The sequence below is a fragment of the Echeneis naucrates genome, chromosome 21 (genome assembly GCF_900963305.1).
Source record: "Echeneis naucrates chromosome 21, fEcheNa1.1, whole genome shotgun sequence".
Lineage (NCBI taxonomy): Eukaryota > Metazoa > Chordata > Actinopteri > Carangiformes > Echeneidae > Echeneis > Echeneis naucrates.
In genome coordinates this window covers 11844955-11862865 of record NC_042531.1, presented here as the reverse complement: position 1 = coordinate 11862865, position 17911 = coordinate 11844955, and the positions used below count along the sequence as shown (strand labels likewise).

General features: G+C 39.1%; 2 protein-coding genes across 8 annotated transcripts in view; one reads left to right on the top strand and one right to left on the bottom strand.

Moving 5' to 3' along the window:
- The window catches only part of fmnl2a (formin-like 2a), a 44194-nt gene extending 39536 nt beyond the window's left edge, over positions 1 to 4658 (top strand). For 2 of the 6 annotated variants that reach the window (XM_029529695.1, XM_029529693.1), the window contains exon 26: positions 1124 to 2760. In XM_029529695.1, the coding sequence (XP_029385555.1) occupies positions 1124 to 1215 (92 nt within the window). In that variant the 3' untranslated portion in view covers positions 1216 to 2760. Of the gene's footprint in view, positions 1 to 1123 lie in introns of all 6 variants that reach the window. The other 4 variants (XM_029529694.1, XM_029529692.1, XM_029529691.1 and 1 more) reach the window with 4 other exon arrangements.
- On the bottom strand, positions 4645 to 17657 carry prpf40a (PRP40 pre-mRNA processing factor 40 homolog A). 2 transcript variants are annotated; one of them, XM_029529696.1, is made up of 27 exons: positions 17601 to 17642; positions 16125 to 16205; positions 15820 to 15963; positions 13614 to 13697; positions 13031 to 13049; positions 12912 to 12928; positions 12727 to 12768; positions 12456 to 12566; positions 12033 to 12153; positions 11772 to 11796; positions 11360 to 11572; positions 11091 to 11196; positions 9851 to 9915; positions 9584 to 9748; positions 8616 to 8724; positions 8382 to 8532; positions 8159 to 8292; positions 7892 to 8006; positions 7490 to 7581; positions 7200 to 7316; positions 6796 to 6933; positions 6521 to 6616; positions 6354 to 6440; positions 6138 to 6228; positions 5994 to 6055; positions 5740 to 5895; positions 4645 to 5638 (listed from the first exon to the last, which is right to left on the bottom strand). In XM_029529696.1, the coding sequence occupies exons 1-27, from the start codon at positions 17601 to 17603 to the stop codon at positions 5549 to 5551; spliced, it is 2634 nt and encodes an 877-aa protein (XP_029385556.1). In that variant the 5' UTR covers positions 17604 to 17642; the 3' UTR covers positions 4645 to 5548. The 2 variants fall into 2 exon arrangements, with proteins under 2 accessions (XP_029385556.1, XP_029385557.1); XM_029529697.1 differs by lacking the exon at positions 16125 to 16205 and having other exon boundaries at positions 17601 to 17657.
- Between the last annotated feature and the right edge of the window lie 254 nt (positions 17658 to 17911).

Below are 17911 nucleotides of genomic sequence, written 5' to 3'. Positions count from 1 at the left end.
AGCAACTAACACAATGATGTTGGCTCTTTCAAAATTCAGCTGTCAGATGTTTGAAAACCAAAGGTATTACCTAATGAGCGCAAACATGCACTGACAGTCCAGCTAATCCAGATCTGTATCTGCTCTGTTGTTGCTTTGTAACACCATCTGTATGTAAGCAGGGCCGGGTCGTGACCAGCTCCTACAATATTAATCATGTACTGCCACGGGCATTGGTGGAACTTAACTAACTTCATTTAACATAATTATTATTAGTGATATTTAGAGGTACTTATAAATTAAATACAATAATAGCTTCGATTTATACTGCTTTATATAAAATATTTTATATGTAAATATTGTCCTTGTAATCACTTAGATGGATGTGACTTTTAAAGATATTACCCAATAATATATAAAATATATATGTAATATAACCATACTTATTAACAACCAACTTACATATTACAAGTTACATGTTAAAAGACCAGTATCTTCACAACAAAATGGGCTAATATTAGATTTTTGATATTACAACTCAAAAGCTAAAATTTACTTCAGAAAATAGGACTTTACATAAAAGCATGAGTATCTAGGTTATATATTGTAGTTAAGTAAATAGTTAAGTAAATAGTATAATTACATAATGTTTAGTATATCAGTAAATCACAGCAGTATTTCATTCGTGATTACTGCAAATAAGCTTTTTTTTTTTTTTTTTTTTTTTACATTTGTTAAAACAACCCTTTTACTTGTGATGGGATTTTTCTCCCATTATGTTGTTGTTACTCTAACATAGGTCTTTTTATGCTTCTTCCACCATTAGCCATAAAAATAACTATTTTCAAGAGGCTCTGGCAAATGATATTCAGATTGGCCCAGCTATTTGTGACGGTAATATTTGTGGTAAAATGAATAACCGTGAAATCATTTCACTTCTTTGCTCACTAGCGGCCGTTTGGCTCAACAGATGAGCGTTAAACTGGTTCAGTCCTGCAGACATTTGTCGCCCGGCCCCTCCTGATGCCGTTGTTGGGTATTTGCTTAGTGCTAACCGGTGCTAAACACCTGTAGGAATCTGCTTTTCTCAAATTGTGTTTGTCTTGTCTTGTCCTGGCTGTTGTCCCTGTTGTTCTCAATGCAGTGCTGAAGACAGTGCCCTTTACCGCCCGCACAGCCAAGCGTGGCTCTCGGTTCTTCTGCGAGCCCGCCCTCAATGAGGAGTACCATTATTAAGCTTATAGAACTCTCTCTCTTCTCAAAGGTTGCTGGAACAAAACGTTCTCTTCTTTATGTCTTTCTTTCCTCCCTCCTTGTGCATGCCTCTTTCCACACTGCTCGTGTTAACCGTCACACGGCACCCTCACACCCCGGGCTGGTGCATGTGCACTGTGCCCGGACCTCACATTACTTGGAGACACGCACACATATCTGAGTTGCATGTGTTTGTGTGTGTTCACATTATTTCCCTCCCTGATAATAACTAGGTGACGGGGTAACAAGTTCCCCCCTCCTCTCGCATGAAGTGTGACACCCTCATTGATCATTATTATTTTAGCCATTCTAACAGACTATTTTCTATTAGAGAAAACTGCCTCAAAGGTCACTAGAGCCTGTACTGTCAGGAGAGTTAAATTGGTGAAGTGGACTTTTTATTTATTTATTTTTTTGTAATTTAAAGGCTCAAAATAGTCAGCTGAGTGCTGCCACCTAGTGGTGATACACTGAAGTTTAATTGTAATTTAAGAGTGGAGTATTTAAAGGGCCTGTGTATCACCCAGCATACTCTAGTGTGACTGGGTAATATATTTTAGTGTGGATAGCAGTTGATCATCATCTACATGGCAGGTATGACTAACATCACGATGTGTAAGTGACTGTGGCATTACTGTTAATCAAAAATCAGTGTTTGTGTGTTCATTGTCACATATCATTACTGCTGTTGATGCAGCTTTTTTTGCATGCCGATTGCTTCACCCCCTGCCGCTTTCCCAAGATGCACCCCTGCTCTCTCAGTTGGCCCAGATCCTGCGCCGGGTCGTGCCATCTGCTTGACAGGCCACCTTTCAGTCCCACGAGTCTCTGCGGTCTGACAGGCTAACTAACACACTGCATGATGTGTGCACGTGAATACTGTTTTGCATGCCAGCAGTCTGTCTTTGCACTCAGTGTGTGTAGTACTAATACAGAACCACTGATACCTGCTCAGCATCAGTAATCAGCTGCCTCCACGCATGCTTTGTTTGGTTTTTGGTGAAATGCTGGTGAAGGTAATCCTGCTGTTTCCTGGAACCCCTTTTTTTTTTTTTTTCTTTCTTTCTTTAAGTTCACAATTGCTCTGTACTGGAAGTTTGTTTCAGGCTTGTAGTCTTTCCTGCTGGTAGCCTCTCTGCAAAGCAGTCTGGGTTTAGTAACGAAAAGAGAAACCTAAATCAGCTTCGATCCTCCTCCCTGCCAGTTGAGCCAGTTAACATCCTGCAGCTCTTTCCCTCCTCGTGCCTTTACCCAGTCCGGCCTTTCCATACGTGCAGCCTGCTGCCACTCTGCTTTGCTCTCGCAGCATTCTCTGTGCGAAGCCAGCGTGAAAGTGTTGGTCAGTCTCCTCCTCCATTTTTAACCTTCATTTTGTCTTCTCTTTATCTAGCGCTAAAGAAGAATAATATTACTAAATTTCCCAATGTCTACTCGAGGGTAAGGAACTCCTCCAGTAGCTCCTCTGTAGTGGTGGATGTATCCCAAACCTGGCAAGCATCTCTTTATTACCTCCCTTCCTCTTACTGTCTTTTCATTTAGGGCTCACTCAGCAGTCACCTACCTGTTCCTCCTTTTTTCCCTCATATCTTCATAATAACCGTACATTTGAATGTCTAATGCAAAACAATAGTCCCTCCCTCCCTTTTTTTCAGTAATTTCTCACCTATTATTCATCCTTCAGTCAGATTTTATTGACTTCTGGCAGAGGCTCATATGTCAACAACCCCATGGTTTGTCTCAGTTGTGACACCCAGAGACAGCTGACCCCAGGGGACTTTTCCCCCCCCCCTTAATTCCTACATAGAGCTCACACTGCTTTGAAAGACAGGCTGCCAGCACTATGAGCACTTGGGCTCATCAAATCACCTTGACAAGATGACTGACAGCTCTTTTTTTCCCCCACCACCACCCAACTCCATTCTCCCTGCTCAGATTTGAGGAATCAGCCTTACAGGCGAGCGGACGCTGTGCGGAGGAGTGTCAGGAGGCGCTTTGATGATCAGAACCTGCGGCCTGTGAACAACAGTGAGGTGGTCATGTAACGAAGGGGCGGTGCATGTGCTGGGAGGAGGTTGGTGGCAACATCAAGAGGGAGACACAGAAGGGACAGAAGGTTGGATGCAGAGAGAAGGATAAGTGAAAGATGACAAGTTTGTAGTTTCTACAAAAAAACAAAAACAAAACACACTATTCCATGTCTGTGGCATCGTAGCAGCTTTTCACTATGAAGGACTGGGACACGTAAGAGACTGAATTATAAGAAAAGTGTCTGAAAGGTTGGTTGAGAAACCTTAGACAAGCCAAGTGCCTGAACTTATTTTTGTGGTCTAATGTCACATTGTCCTGTTTGATACCTTTTTAATACCCCAACTTTAAGCAATACAATTTAACCTGGCGTTACTTTGAAAACATGTAAAACTGGACTTGTGGTAGCTTTAAGAGCAGCAATGTGAACAGATGCTTCCTTGGAAACATAATGTAGAATGTATGGGATGTGTTCCCTTTTAGCTTTTACAAAAACATTGTTTAGTGAAAAGTGATATCTGGTACATTGGGGCACTTTTCCGTTTCCCTTACTATACAAACATACATCTCGTGCTTTACTTTATAAGGGCTTATAAATGTGCCGGAAAGAAGTGAAACAGTACTAAATTAAGTATAAAATAATGAAAAATTATTGAAAAGTAGGGCAAAACCAGACCAGGCAAATATGAACTGTATGTCAGAACTCTCCTGACTGTAAATATGAATATGCAAAAGAGACTCCTGCTCACTTTAAACTCTGCTGTCCATTGCTCTTGCAGTATAGCAATTTGACTGGTTTCTGGGAACAAATTAAGAAGCTATGTTTATAAAAATAAATAAAACATTCTACTAAACAAAAACTGGACAAAAGAAGCCTACTGGATGATGTTATTGGCAAAACTGGATATAACTTTTATCAACAGGTTACTCACATTCCAGGCTACTGTTTACTCACTTTATTGTAATATTAATGTATAGTATTTAACCACTGACAAGATTCCTTTGAGCTCATGTGTCATTCTAACGTGTCCACAGTGATTAGAACACAGCAAAACTACGCAACAGAAAGTCTCCTAAATGTACAGATATTTTTTACCTATTCACGTTACCAGATGGTTAATATTGTACATATTGTTTAAACAAAATTGTTCATTGCCTTGTGCTATACAACTTGAATGTTACTTTAACTTATAGGTTTTGTTTCCATGTTTGTATATTTAATTGAACCAAATGCAGCCAGAAAACTACAGTAGTGTGTTAAATCAGGTCTTAAGTGGTGGAGGAGGACCACTGAGTTTCCTCGCAGTGTGTTAGTTGCATTACAGCCAGCTTAAAAAAAAAAAAAAAAAGAAAGATTTGGAAGTGTTTAAACCTTCAAACCTGATGGCCTCATTGTAACTGCCACTTGTTTGTATTTGTCAACCTGTGATGAGCTGAAGTCGTGGCTCAGTGATGCACCTTGCTGACTTGACTGTAATCACCATCTCCATTGAAGCATGTGCTTTCACACACCTGCTTTTCTCTCAACGTCACCCTTTGTAATAGTGTTGTTTCTCTCAGTGTATAGTACTGCCATGTTTGTTTTTTTGATTAACTTTCACCAGAAATGTATTTTAGGTAGTTTGTGCTTATTAAAAAAATAACATGTTTTTTAAAAAATTAGGTGATATGAGATTTTCAACAAATATGATGAAATAAACTATTTACATTGATTATAGAAATGTTTGTCTTGCTCTTGTGGTAAATCTGCTGCTGCTTTCAACGTTTGGATTTTTGGTGAACCCGTCTTTATAAAAATGCAAGAAATTACACAGCAAGTCTGAATATACTAAACATCATACATATCCAAATACAGATGTCACTCACTGAATGGTGATTTATTAAATTCCACTACAATGTAGTGAGTTCTAACAAAATTCTCCAATGATGCTTTTTTGGCTTAGTTATTGACAACACAGCTGAAGTTAGGATCTAATCAGAAATGTTACCTGTTTTTTTCTGGACTTCTCCTGTTTTCTTGCTACATTTTGAGGCAAAAGACAGTCAGGCAGACATTAAGATATGATTTTAATTGAATATAAAATGATTAGCAAAGGAAAACATGTACAACTACAGTCAACTAAAGTCTTAAGCTAACAAAAGGACAACCTGATGTTTAAGTGAGTGGAGGCTTAGTGAAGCCAATTATCATGAAATTACAGTTATCTCTCGCTCTCTCTGTTAGTCCTGAACAGTGAAATGAATTTGGGGGGGAATGCATGTTTGCCATAACAGAAAGATAACCGTGTGATCAAGGCGCATCCAGTTGTTCCAATAAAGTTCTTCTCCTTTTCTCAAGCTCTCCTTCACTCAGCTCACTGCCTGATGTATCCCAGCCACCCTGATGATAATGGACATGTTGTGTGGGAATAGGATTGCAAATGGGATAAATATAAAAATGGTGTTCTAGAAGAAAACTTGAAAATAGGAGTAAAACTTTACCTCCTCTTTGGCTGCTTTCCGTTTAGGAGACTTCTGTTTAGAGTCGGAGCGAGATTTCCCTCGAGACTTGTCATTCTCTTTATCTTTGTCCAGGTCTTTTTCTCGCTTCCCATCACGTTCTCTTCCTTTCTTCTCATTCTCAGAATCTGGTGATGCCTGTTTGTCACACAATCGGTCAGTGTACATACAAACAACATGCACATTCATATTTATTCATAAACAAATGGATTTGGAGGGTCTTCCAATATACTTACAGACTTGTGGCGTCTCTTCTTGCCCTTCTTCTTGTGCTTCTTGGATTTCTTATAGCTTCTCTCTAGTTTCAGGAGGAAAATGCCAGGAAATGTCAACTTTGATATGATGATAAATAGAATAATGGAGCAGGGAAATGCACTCACCGGATTCTCCACTAGAGGAGCGTTCTGAGGGCGACTTGGACTGTGACCTCTTTTTCTTCTTGTGATATTCCTCATCCTCGGACTCTGAGCCCTGTCAAAAACATTCAAGTCAGGTACTTTAGAGATCTTGTGTGAAGCAGGAGTTAGATCATTGATTGTTAATTGTTTTGCCACAGCTCAGGGTCGTGTCTAAGCACAGTAGTGAGGTTTACTGACTGATCGGGAGCGGGAGCGTTTCCTGTGGTGCTTCTTGGACTTCTTTGAGTGCTTCTTTGCCTTTGAGTGGTGATGTTGGCATTCATGCTGTTAAAATAATGTATAAACTGTGTTTAGCCACATTGTCAATGATAAAGTCAATAGATTCCCACTTACTACCACCTTACCTCTAAGACATGCATGAAATCTTTGAATATCCTCTTCCTCTCTGACTCCAGAGTCACATCTTCAAAGGCAGACTCCTTCAAGAATCTCTCCCTTACCTGGAATTTTAAATTGCAGGTCAAGTACAAATCCATGACATTAAGCAATAAAAAATTAATGATCTACCAACTGTTATAAACAGATAATTTAGAAACTAAATGGTGGGAAAGGCTAATAGGATAATGACAAAACGTGCTGCCATGAAATTTTAACAATATAGATCACATAAAAAACGTACTCCCTCCCATGTCGCCTCTGGCTCCAGTGGAGGTGTGGCCTGTTTCAGCATGTTCTTGAAGGCTGCTTCTTTCCTTTTCATCTTCCTGGCCTCCTCTTTCTCCCGCTCCCTCTCTCTGGCTTCAGCCTTTTCTAGTAACTTCAAAGAAAGTTCAAAGAAGGCAAAATAGGTTTATGAATTCATGCAACTTCACAGAAGATTATTCGAAACTAGTTTTCTTGTTTTCAGATAATGATTGTAGAATTAAGGTCATTACACTTTAAACTAGGTGACTGGAATATTGTAATGTTGGCAACATACTTTATTTCCTAGTTGTTTTATGGCGGTGCTGTGAATTGTAACAATTTGAACAGTCTTCCCCACAGGTGCCCACAAAGAGTAAGTGTGCTGGACAGGAGACTTACACTGTTGAAGGCCAGCTTAATATTTCCTGCATCCAGTGTAGTGGCTCTCTTATCTGAGCTGATAACTGAGCCGAAGTCATCAAAGCTGGTGTTGACTTCAACCAGAAAGCCTTTGTCCTGGTGAAAAAGAGAAGGGAAGTAATAAAATAACTTCATAAAAATATACCTGCATCAAAACAAACCTCTCAGGAGAGTTTCCTACCAACATAATGCAACGAGCATACTGCAGATATCAGTATACGGTTTATTAATAATAATAATAATAATAATAATAATAATAATAATCTCACTTTAAGAATGTCTTTGATTATCCTTTTTTCATCATGATAGCGAGCCTTCAAGTCTTCCACATAGAATTTGAAGAGATCCAGGGGAGTGGAACCTGAATGACAAAACATAAAACAGTCCATACATTATTTACACCCTCAGACAGTCCAAAGGAGTCTGACGACAAAAATGTGAAAAACTATGAAGCCAATATATGCAGCTGGATGATATTTAAAGTAACTGGGATTAAAAATAAAAGTTACTCAACAATGCATTGCTGAGTTTCATACAGCATTTACATCCTAAGCTTTATGCACTTTATTTTGGTGTGCTGTTGCCTGTATGTCACATCCATGTGCTTCAGAGTGAGCAGTCAGCTCATGTGGACGTGTGAAGACAACAAGTGCAGTGGCCTGCTGTCTTACCCGGCTGACCCAGCATGTTGGCAAAGCGGATGTCTGAGCTCAGAGTTGGATACATTTCCATCCAGGCAGACATGGAGTGAAGCTGGCCGTGGTCATGAAGCTCATCCAAAAATTTCTAGAATATAGATAGATTATTCTTAAACCTTTTTCAGCAGAAATTGAAGAGGGAGCTGTTGAATAAAATTGCTTGTCATTGTTACAACATTTTTATCAAAATGAGAATACGTTTTTGTTCCATCACAGTTGTAAATATTCATTTTGCTTCACCTGGAAAGCCTCCCTGTTCTTGCGTTGTCGTCTCCTCTCCCTGAGAAGAGTCTTCTGTTTGTCTTCTTCCTCCTCCTTCTCCAGAGCTCGAATGTGCTCCTCAAAACAAATCAGGGCATCTTCTTTGTCCATATCTGTCAGAAAATAACACCATCAAGTGCCTGCATAGAAGAAAGGGAACCCGTGAATAAGCTTTTTTTTTTTTTTATTTCTGTGCTCGTACTCTGCAGCTCTTCATCTTCTGCAAAGGTGGGGTTGTCAAGCAGGTACTGCTGAGCCTCAGACCAGGTTGTGCGATATGTGACATTGGCCATGTTGTCCAGAATGTTCTTCAGAGCTTCCCAGTTCCTCTTTCTAAGCTGCTTGGCTTGCTCCTGGAAACAGAACAAGAGAATAAAACCAGGATTTCAGGAAGTTGTACTAAAAACAGACTGTTGGCGGCAAAACAACACCTTACCTTCTCCTTCTTAGCAAGATAGAACAACACATCTTCATAGATCTCCAGCCTGTCTCTCTCTGGAACGCAACTCCACACCTCAAGCTCGCCAAACATCTGTTCTGCTTTCCTAGTTTAAGAACACAAAAACACATATTTAGGATGATTACACACAACCCACATGAGGGCAGCATTTCACAGGACAAATCTTCCTTAACACTTCATTAATATGTATTATAGTAATACATGCCATTTGATGCACACTTGGGTAGTTATTACAATGTTAATGATACCTTAATAAAAATTTTAAAAGCAAAGATTATATAATAATTCATACAAAGCTGTCTTTAATGATGTGCACTGAACGTTTCATTTTCTTGAGTGCTGCTGCAGAGTTAATGCTTAGAGGATTCAGGGAGATATACTTTTAAATGCAAGGACGGACACGTACACACAGCCTTGCTATCATTCTCCAACTGGCTGTTGCGTGCCATCCCAGATTGCTGCCCTGGTGCCAGCTGAACTCTCAAACTGGCTCGCTGTCAAGGTCAGCAGTCAATTCGTCTGTCCTCTCTGTCGGTCACAAAGACTTTCACCCTAATGCTAAACCAAAAAGTGCTGGTGAACTGGATGTCACACATAATACCACTGAAGAAAACTATAATTGTAGACTGAAGCACCTAATGTTTCTCATATCTGCTTGCCACATATTTTTAGTAAAAAAAAAGATGGAATCAAGAGATTAAGGAAAATCCTTCTGTCTGTCCCTGGTAGTAAAACTGTGAAAACAGCATAATATGCAACTTTGTCCACCCAGTAGAACTAGACAATCAATAGTTTGTTGTTTTACTACTCGATGGTGTGCATAAAGCATAGATTGGCTTTCAGTCATCTCATCTGCAAAATTATATTGACAATTCAGGGAACCACACATCAATACAGAATGCAAAAAGGCCTCACATTTATTGCAGGATCATTGGAGCACTTACTTGTATCTGGTGGTCGATGTCATCTTCTCATGGTTCTCCAAGAACCTCTGAAAGGTCTCTTTGGACTCCTTGTATTTAATTCTGGCCTCCTCCTTTTCTTCCTTCTCTGTCTGGACTTTGTAGGCATTAAATGCTTGCTTCTTCTCACTCAGCTTGGGAAGTGCACTTTGTTGATAACGTAAAGCATAAAATTTGAGAAATGGGGGTCAGTTCTCACCTACTATTGTACAATATATAACATAACAAGACCATGGCAGAATGGTATACCTGTAGCGAGGATCATTGATTATCATTTTCATAGCCTGTTCCCAAGAAGAGTTTGAAGACACACCCTGGAATAAAGACAAAATCATTATGGCTTGCGAGTTCAAGTGGCATTAATAAATTAATGTAAATTCAAACATTAACATTAATAAATGGTCTTCATGTCCTTTGTTAGAAAAAGCATGTGAGTCAGGAAGAGGAACAATGAGGTGTTCTGCTGTGGCTCTTGGAACGCAACACATTCTCTTAATTACTAATAGATGCTGGGTTAAGCTGTGTGAAGTGGCAATAATTCAAAGAAGTGCCCCTTCTGCCGCTTGCCTCTCCCAGTGAGGGACTCCTTCATCCATTATGAACTGAATCCACTGCTTGGCTCTGTCTTGTCAGCTGTCACAGTTATTCTAACTCACTGAGGCATGCCACTTTCTCTCACTGTCTTAATCCCAGTCAGCCCGGTGCCTTTGATCCTATAAAGCTAATCATAAAGACAGAGCCATTAGGATCTTGCAGGAAATGGCAAGCAATCTCAGAGGAGAGCTTTATGCACAAAATTAAAAAGAGCCTAAATATAGCAGCATTCAAGCTGGGTGGGGCCAAGCTACCTTGCAAGTGAACACACAACACAGCTGAAAAGCAACAGGAGGCGAACCTTAACAATCATGCTAAAACCTCCCAGGGTGTAATGAGGAAGGACGGGGATTAGATCAAGATCAGAATACAAAGCATATGGTAGTAAATACATCAGGCATTAGTACAGAGATGGAAAATTAATCTCAAAAATACCCTGGAGTCATCTCGATGAATTTAGAACATTCGTCTCTGTGTGTTGGCCCTGCGATGGACTGGCTACCTGTCCAGGGTCTACCCACCCGCGCCCAGAGCCTGACCCTGACCCGGAAACGGAAAAGCGGTAGAAAATGGATGGATGGATGGATTCATTAATTCATTCATCTTCTCCTGCTTATCCGTTTCCGGTTCGCAGGGGAATTTAGAACAATTGGCTGTAAATTGGAAATAAAGCCTCAAAATGTTTTGACCAATCAAAGCCACAGCAAAATACACATTAGTGAATACCAGTGTATGTCAAAGACAGCATGCTGAAACAAGCAGGTGGACTTTTTAATTAGAATTTGATGTAGCAAACATTCATGACCCGACAAAAACAGCACAGCCTTCCAGTCTCCTTCATAGTTTGGCCTGTTCCTCTCCAGGTTAACCGCGCTCCACACTTGACCTGTCTCACCTTCTCCTTCAGCAGCTCTTTGAAGGCCTGCTTGGCCTCCTCCTTTGTATTCCACTTATATGTTTTCTTCTGAAGTTCTGGCCGTTCTTCTTTTGCAACTTCAACACTGATGGTGATGAAAAAGGAAAAAAAAATTGACCTCATTGATGAAAACATTAAATTGAGAAATAATCTGAGTAACAATGTGGCCCTTCATTTCTGACTTGCTGTATTTATGTGTAGGATGTGTGACAATGTTACTCATCTCTGTATCAGACATATTTGTTTACCTGGCTGTGGTCTCTGTGGCAGCTGAGCTCTCTGATGATGTCACAGGTGCCTCTGCAGCCTTGACCTCAGGTGTGTGATGCACGGCCGCCTGGGACAGGTGTTCCTCTGAGACTGCTGTCGCAGTTTCCACTTCCATTACAGTCGCCATAGTGGCAGTATTATCTGCCTGCACTGCAGGATCTGTGGTGGTGGAAGCTGTTACCTCTACCGGTCTGAAATCAAGAGAATGGTGAATCATTACAAGAACATGAAGATAATGTAGCAGACTGGGACACTGAGTACGAAATACACAGTGCTTTTAATGAAACGATAAACAGTGTTTTAATAACTTTTCATGACTATTGTAGGCATAGTTCATAATACAGGGTGAAGCAGTGAGGAGAAACTAAAAGGTGAACAAGAAGCTCTTACCCATTCTCCTCTGCTTTGATCATAGCTGGAAAAGAAAAAAGGAGATAGCTGTTATGCTACTTTTTTTTTTATTTCTGTATTTGTTCTTCCTGTGCTTGTACATCAGTAAAGTCCAAAGCCCTGTAATCTGTGGCGCTATTTCTTTAACAAGCCTGCTATTTACTATGCTGTTAAAGGCTCATCCATGGAGCTCAAAATGCAACATCACTGCCTTTTTCACAGCAGGTGAGATATCAGACATCATCAGAAGGCAGCTCTTACCTTCCAGATCCTCCAGCTCTTTGGGTTTGGTCCATCTGGACTCTTTTGTCTGAGAGTTGTAATAATAAGGCTTCCCTGTGTCTGACTTGTATTCCTTCCAAGGGCATTTAGACAGCATTTGCTAAAAGACAGAAAAGGGGGGAAGAGGGACTATTTGGGTACTGAGTTGACTTTTGCAATATCCAAAGTAAAATAACTGATCAATTTTATTTTTAAAAAATTTGATAGATAATATGTATAATATATATCAGAACTGTTGGTGAAACCAAATCAAACTTGCCTAAATCTGGAATAATTTTTGATTAATGTGCACCGTTACTGATAAATACAAGAAACTAAGCTGGGGAACATAATCAAATGGTTGTTTCGAACCATTTAGCAAGTATATTTTAAGCAAGTTATGCAAGTGATAAAGCTTTGTACTTCGGCAGGAGACTTGAGTTCATCGGGTTTCTCCCATGTGGACTGCTTTGTTTCTGTGTTGTAATAATAGGTCTTCCCATCCAGTGATTTGTGTTCAGTCCAGAGGGACTTCTGAGGGGAACAACAGAAAAAGAGTCAGTTGGTTAAGTGTTAAAAAAGAAATACAGCAAGAAACAGTTTCGCCTGGGTTCAATCTTAGACACTTATATAGTCTTCAATCTATGCTACCTAACCTTTCCCATCAATCTTTCCATTTTCAATGTACACAGACCTTCTTTGGCTGTTCTTCCTGTGGAGATCCATTTGTGGTACTCTGTAGAGACGAAGGAACAAATTAGAGGTTATCAGAATGCTGTTATTGAGATGAAAGATGGAAAAATACTGGAGCTAATGAAGTAAATGCAAAACTGGATACTAGCATTTACAGGAGGGAAACAAAAATGATATTACACTTACAGCTGTTCCAGGTGCAGCTATGGGGACAAACAAAAAACAAATCAGCCTGAACCTGTACTTCTAATGAACACAAAATATGAAGAAATTGAAATATAAATCATATGAAACAAAGCTCTTACCTGTAGAGTCAACCCCAGGCTGTGGAAAACACAATTTTAATAGTTAATTATTTCCCCAAGAAACATAAAAAAAATCTGGGAACACATTCATTATTCAAATTAAACTGAACTAACAAAGCCTCCCTTATTAGTGCAAAGCTCCACACCTAAAGATGCAAAAAATAAATTTGAGTTGATGGAGGGTATGTCTTATGATCTCTAAAGGTGCCAGGGTGAACTAACAATAAATATATCAGACTGGCTAAGAAAGGCTCATTTGCATAAATTGTATGCTACTCAGTAAAGAGAAAAAATAAGAGAACATCAACAAAGATGGGTTAATATGTTTCCTAAAAAGTGACAATGAGGGACATATTGCATGCAGGTGTAAATGTTCATTTTAAATCAGACACTATTGAATTATAATTTTCTGCTCATTCATATCAGCCTGTGTTTAAGAATGGAAAAAGTCTTTTATGCAGTGAAATCAGTTTAACAGAAGTGTTACTTGGTGCGCAAATGCTTAGTGTTAGCATTTCACACATTCCCATGTATTTTTAAGAAGTGCAAAGTAGCACTGGTGAAAAGTAGTGAGGAGATTTACCGGTCCTGTCGGTTGTACACTCGCAGCTGCCATGCGAGGGGGTATCATCATCCCAGGCATCATAGGTGGCATCATGCCTGGCATCTAATAAAAGAAGCATCATGAAATATTCATCTGGCATTTCCATACCACCTAGTGCAGTCACAAGTATCAAGACACAGTGTGAAACAGGGTGTTGGCTGCTTACAACTGGAAGGAGAAGGTGAGACTGAGATTGAGTCTGCTGAGCTTATTTATGATGCAATGCCACAGCTTTGTGATATGAGAAGCAGCAGCACATCCAACTGCAGACTGCATGCCCACACAACCTTTTCAGACTTGTGCTGCTGGCATCTGGTTCAAGCAGCACCCTGTGACAGCACCCCATGTGTGTGCTAGATGTGCCATATTTTGGTTTTGAATAGGTCTTTTTGTTTTTCAGTGATACTATCTTAGGTACATTTTGTCAACTGGTGGCAGAGGTTGGACACAATGCACAAGCAATTTTCACCTAAGTTCCATTTCTTTGGAGCACTATCTGATATAAATCTGATATAAATTTATTTTTAATAGAAAAGACACTTGACCCAAGAGTAACCAAGACTCAAAATAGATAACATCATTATTAGACTTGATCTAAAACGTGGTTGACCTGCACAGACCTTAACAAAGAGAACAAACATTGTACAGCATGGTGCCCTATGAATCAATTCTATCAGTTAACAAGCCACTGCGATGGGAAAGAGCAGCAACATAATTATACTGTTACTAATAATAATGCCCAAACATTATTGTTAGTATTATTCACCAATTAGATTAAAACAAACAATATAAACTAAAATAACCTGTCTATGCACTTTTAAGATTTTTTAAAAAATGATTTCAAGTCCCATTTTCACCTCCTGCAACAATAACATTCTGTGGATCATCGAGGAAATAATATCTAACTAACCTATTTTATTTCTATGAATCATTTTCAATAAGTAGCATCAATCTTGAAGGCCACTGATTTCCCAGAAAACGTTTGCTTCACTCATCACAGCAGTCCTAAATTGCATCCATTCTCATTTGGCTTATCTCATTGTGAAAGTTTGCTTGAATTTAAAGAAGGGATAGTTTTCATTCAACACAATTTTGTTTTAATTACATTCTATTGCAAATCCATCTGGCTTGCAGAGCATCTGTTCATATTCAAACAGCTTTGTCTCTGAAAATAAAATTTTCAATTTATTCAAGGATAAAACTATCAAAAAAGAAAAAGAACAAAAATAAAATGCAAAAAATTAAAAAAATAAGGGCTTGGATATCAAACTTTGAACACGCAGTTTTATCCTGCAGTGTTTCTGATGTGCCACAATATGACAGTGCCTAAACCGATAAGCATGAGTAGAATTCGGAACCACTTGGACACATGAGGACTTCTACATGAAATATAAGTGAGCAGGTAACAATATTCTCAACAGAATGGATTTTCCACGACTGAATGCAATGCTCTCTAGAGATGAGCTAACAAAACAGTTGAAAATTACTTTTCTAATGACAAACATATGACTGAGTTAAGGAAACAGCACAGCAGCATAGTGTTTAGCGCTGCTGCCCCACAACAAGGATGTATGGCAACTTGTGTTTTGTTTTCATTGGTCTGGACATCAGGTTCACCTGTTATGATAACATGGTTTAAAGCTAATCCATTTCATGCATTTTAAGACAGCAACATTGATAAAAATGCTTACAAAAGAGTCAGCAGTAAAAGCAGCCACACGACCAGACGAGGCATAATCAAACAGTTTATTCTTAGCTTCGTGCATGCACACCTCTACAGCAACTGCAGTGGGTCCGTACAAATGAAGCACAAGTTGTAATTAGACTATCATTAATTATCAAATATTGCCTGACTGAGACATTTTAATTGTTTTAAGGCCATATGTGATAAACAGCAGGGTTGCGTGACAAACTGTCAGGTGCAAAGCAACTGCATACAATAATTCATCCTTCTGTATTGAAATAAAAAATAAACACTAACCACAGTGAAAAAGTCTGGAGCAGTCTTTGTTTAGTCAAGTAATGCAAACTTCTTTTGTTGTATTTGTTTTGGGATGTCTTTACTGATTCAAACAGGGTGAAATAATATCAAAGGAGGAGCAGACAAATAGGCTGCCAAGCCTCCTGAACTAACAAGTCAAGATAAAGATAAATCTTAAAAAAATAAATAAATAAAAACACTCACCTGTCCCATTGGTGGTGCCCCCATTGGTGGCATTATACCAGGGGGAATTATGCCTGGAGGCATCGGAGTCATGCTGGGAGGTCGCTGTCCCATAGGGGGCATACCCATGGGAGGAAAATGAGGTGGTATTCCTGGTGGGCCCATCTAGACAAATAGGAAAAGACAAAAAAAAAATTGATACATTAAATCAAACAAAAATTTGACTAAGACGTTTCATAATCACCACATTCAGTTCCAGCCCTGTATGACAACTACAAGAAAAGGAGGAAAGCTAACTGTCATAAACATCTCTGTCACTGACTTACAAATGGGGGAGGTATCCCTGAGGGCGGTACACCTGGATAAGGTGGCGCTTGGCTCGGGCCATTATTAGCCTCCGATGAAGACTGTTGTGTATAAGAAACACAACGAGTTAGTGCACTCAACTCACATCAACCAGTTGGGTAATAATTTAAAACATAACAGTTAATGCTAGTGTCCAAACTGTTACAATAAAAATAGGGTTTTGTCATTAGATGTGTAACCTAAATATTAGTGCACCAGTGCTATGCCTAAATGGGCATACAATGAAGTGAGTTATGCTTTTCATGTAAAACTATATATGGTAAACCAATACCAATTTTATGGGCATTAATGAAACGATTGGGGTTGGCTATTTTTTTATTTATTTATTTTTTTTGTAAAAGGGCTGACACGATACAAAATGTGTTCTTCGGTATGAAGCAATGAAACAGCATTATAAAATGGAGCATTCAAAAGTTTAATCATACATCTCAAAACCGAAGCATAAAACCTTTCGTAAATTATTTGTTAAAAGCCTTTACAATCATTCCAACTTGGCGCATTTCACCAACAACCAGAGTTAAAAGAAATCAGTTCTAAGTCATAAACTAAATCTTACTATATCTAAGGACTCTGAAAATAAACTTACTGTCATCTCCACGTTTCGAAGTGTTATATTGAAGTGTTGATTCAATATAAACGACCATTATCACAAATATTATCAATAATCGTAACATGTGCATGAATCTGGTTGGCTAAATCGTTCCCTTATAAGAAAGTCCCATTAGAATATTTCACTGATTCATCAATTACACCGACATTTGATGCAAATGATGGCGCGATTACCAGAAAAAGAACTGAACTAGTCCATCGTCAGCGTTAGCTATTATGTTAGCTGTGTGTGTCCACTAGGAGATCAGTCTTTGTTCATTATATCCCACTTTTCCATCCACTAATAACAAATGATGGACTTATTAAAGTCGTTATCTTTGAATTCGATAAATGCTAACTTGCTAAATGCCTGTTAGCCAACATAAACCGGTTCTCTCTGAGTGACTGAAGACTCCGTCTAAACTCTGGTGACAATAGAGGTTTACGCTAACGTGAGAGTTTAGCTAGTGAGCTACTCAGCTAGCTCAAAGTTCCTTTCACCATCCACGAATTTCAAGTTTAGTAATACCCTTAAGTGCAGTTACTATTAGTACTTCCTGTCCAAAACTAACAGTTTGGAGTAGGTTGTACCTCAACTGCATCGTAGATATGAGTTCCCAGTCATAGTCTGCGCCATGACAGTATGTGTGCCGCTACATTAGCTCAATGCTAACAGGATGTGCTAACCCGTTGAGTTGCTGTCCTGATACGAACAACGATATTATACGACCGTCCAGACGAAGAATCAACTATTAACCAAAAGTTAAATATTCGCACATATATAAACGTGTGGTAGCTGTAACTTTACCTGATTATAAATCGACTAATTTTTGAATGGCAGTACTCACCATATTGACGAGAGGGTAAGAGCCTCCTTGAAACTTGGCAACCTCTCAACAACGAAGGAGATGATTGGTTCAACTCCTTCCTGACGCACTGAGGTCAAAGGTAAAATTTTCAAACCATCACTACTGCGCACAACTAATGCAGCCAGATGCGGAATATTGTTATTTTAATCGGTTTTATTTTAGTAAAAATACATTATGCAACAATATCTTCAATGACCGAGCGTACGAGAAATCATTTAAATACATCTAATGGGAAAGATTTTGTGTGAGCGGGGAAATATCACCAAGTGGACCTTATGTTTTTTCTTCTT

Excerpts from the sequence above, each read along its gene's own strand:
- prpf40a (XM_029529696.1), bottom strand. Across the intron at positions 11,573-11,771 it reads ATCAAAGCAGAGGAGAATGG|ACCGGTAGAGGTAACAGCTT; the intron begins GTAAGAGCTTCT and ends TCTTGATTTCAG. Across the intron at positions 8,725-9,583 it reads ACATCGACCACCAGATACAA|GAAAGCAGAACAGATGTTTG; the intron begins GTAAGTGCTCCA and ends TTCTTAAACTAG.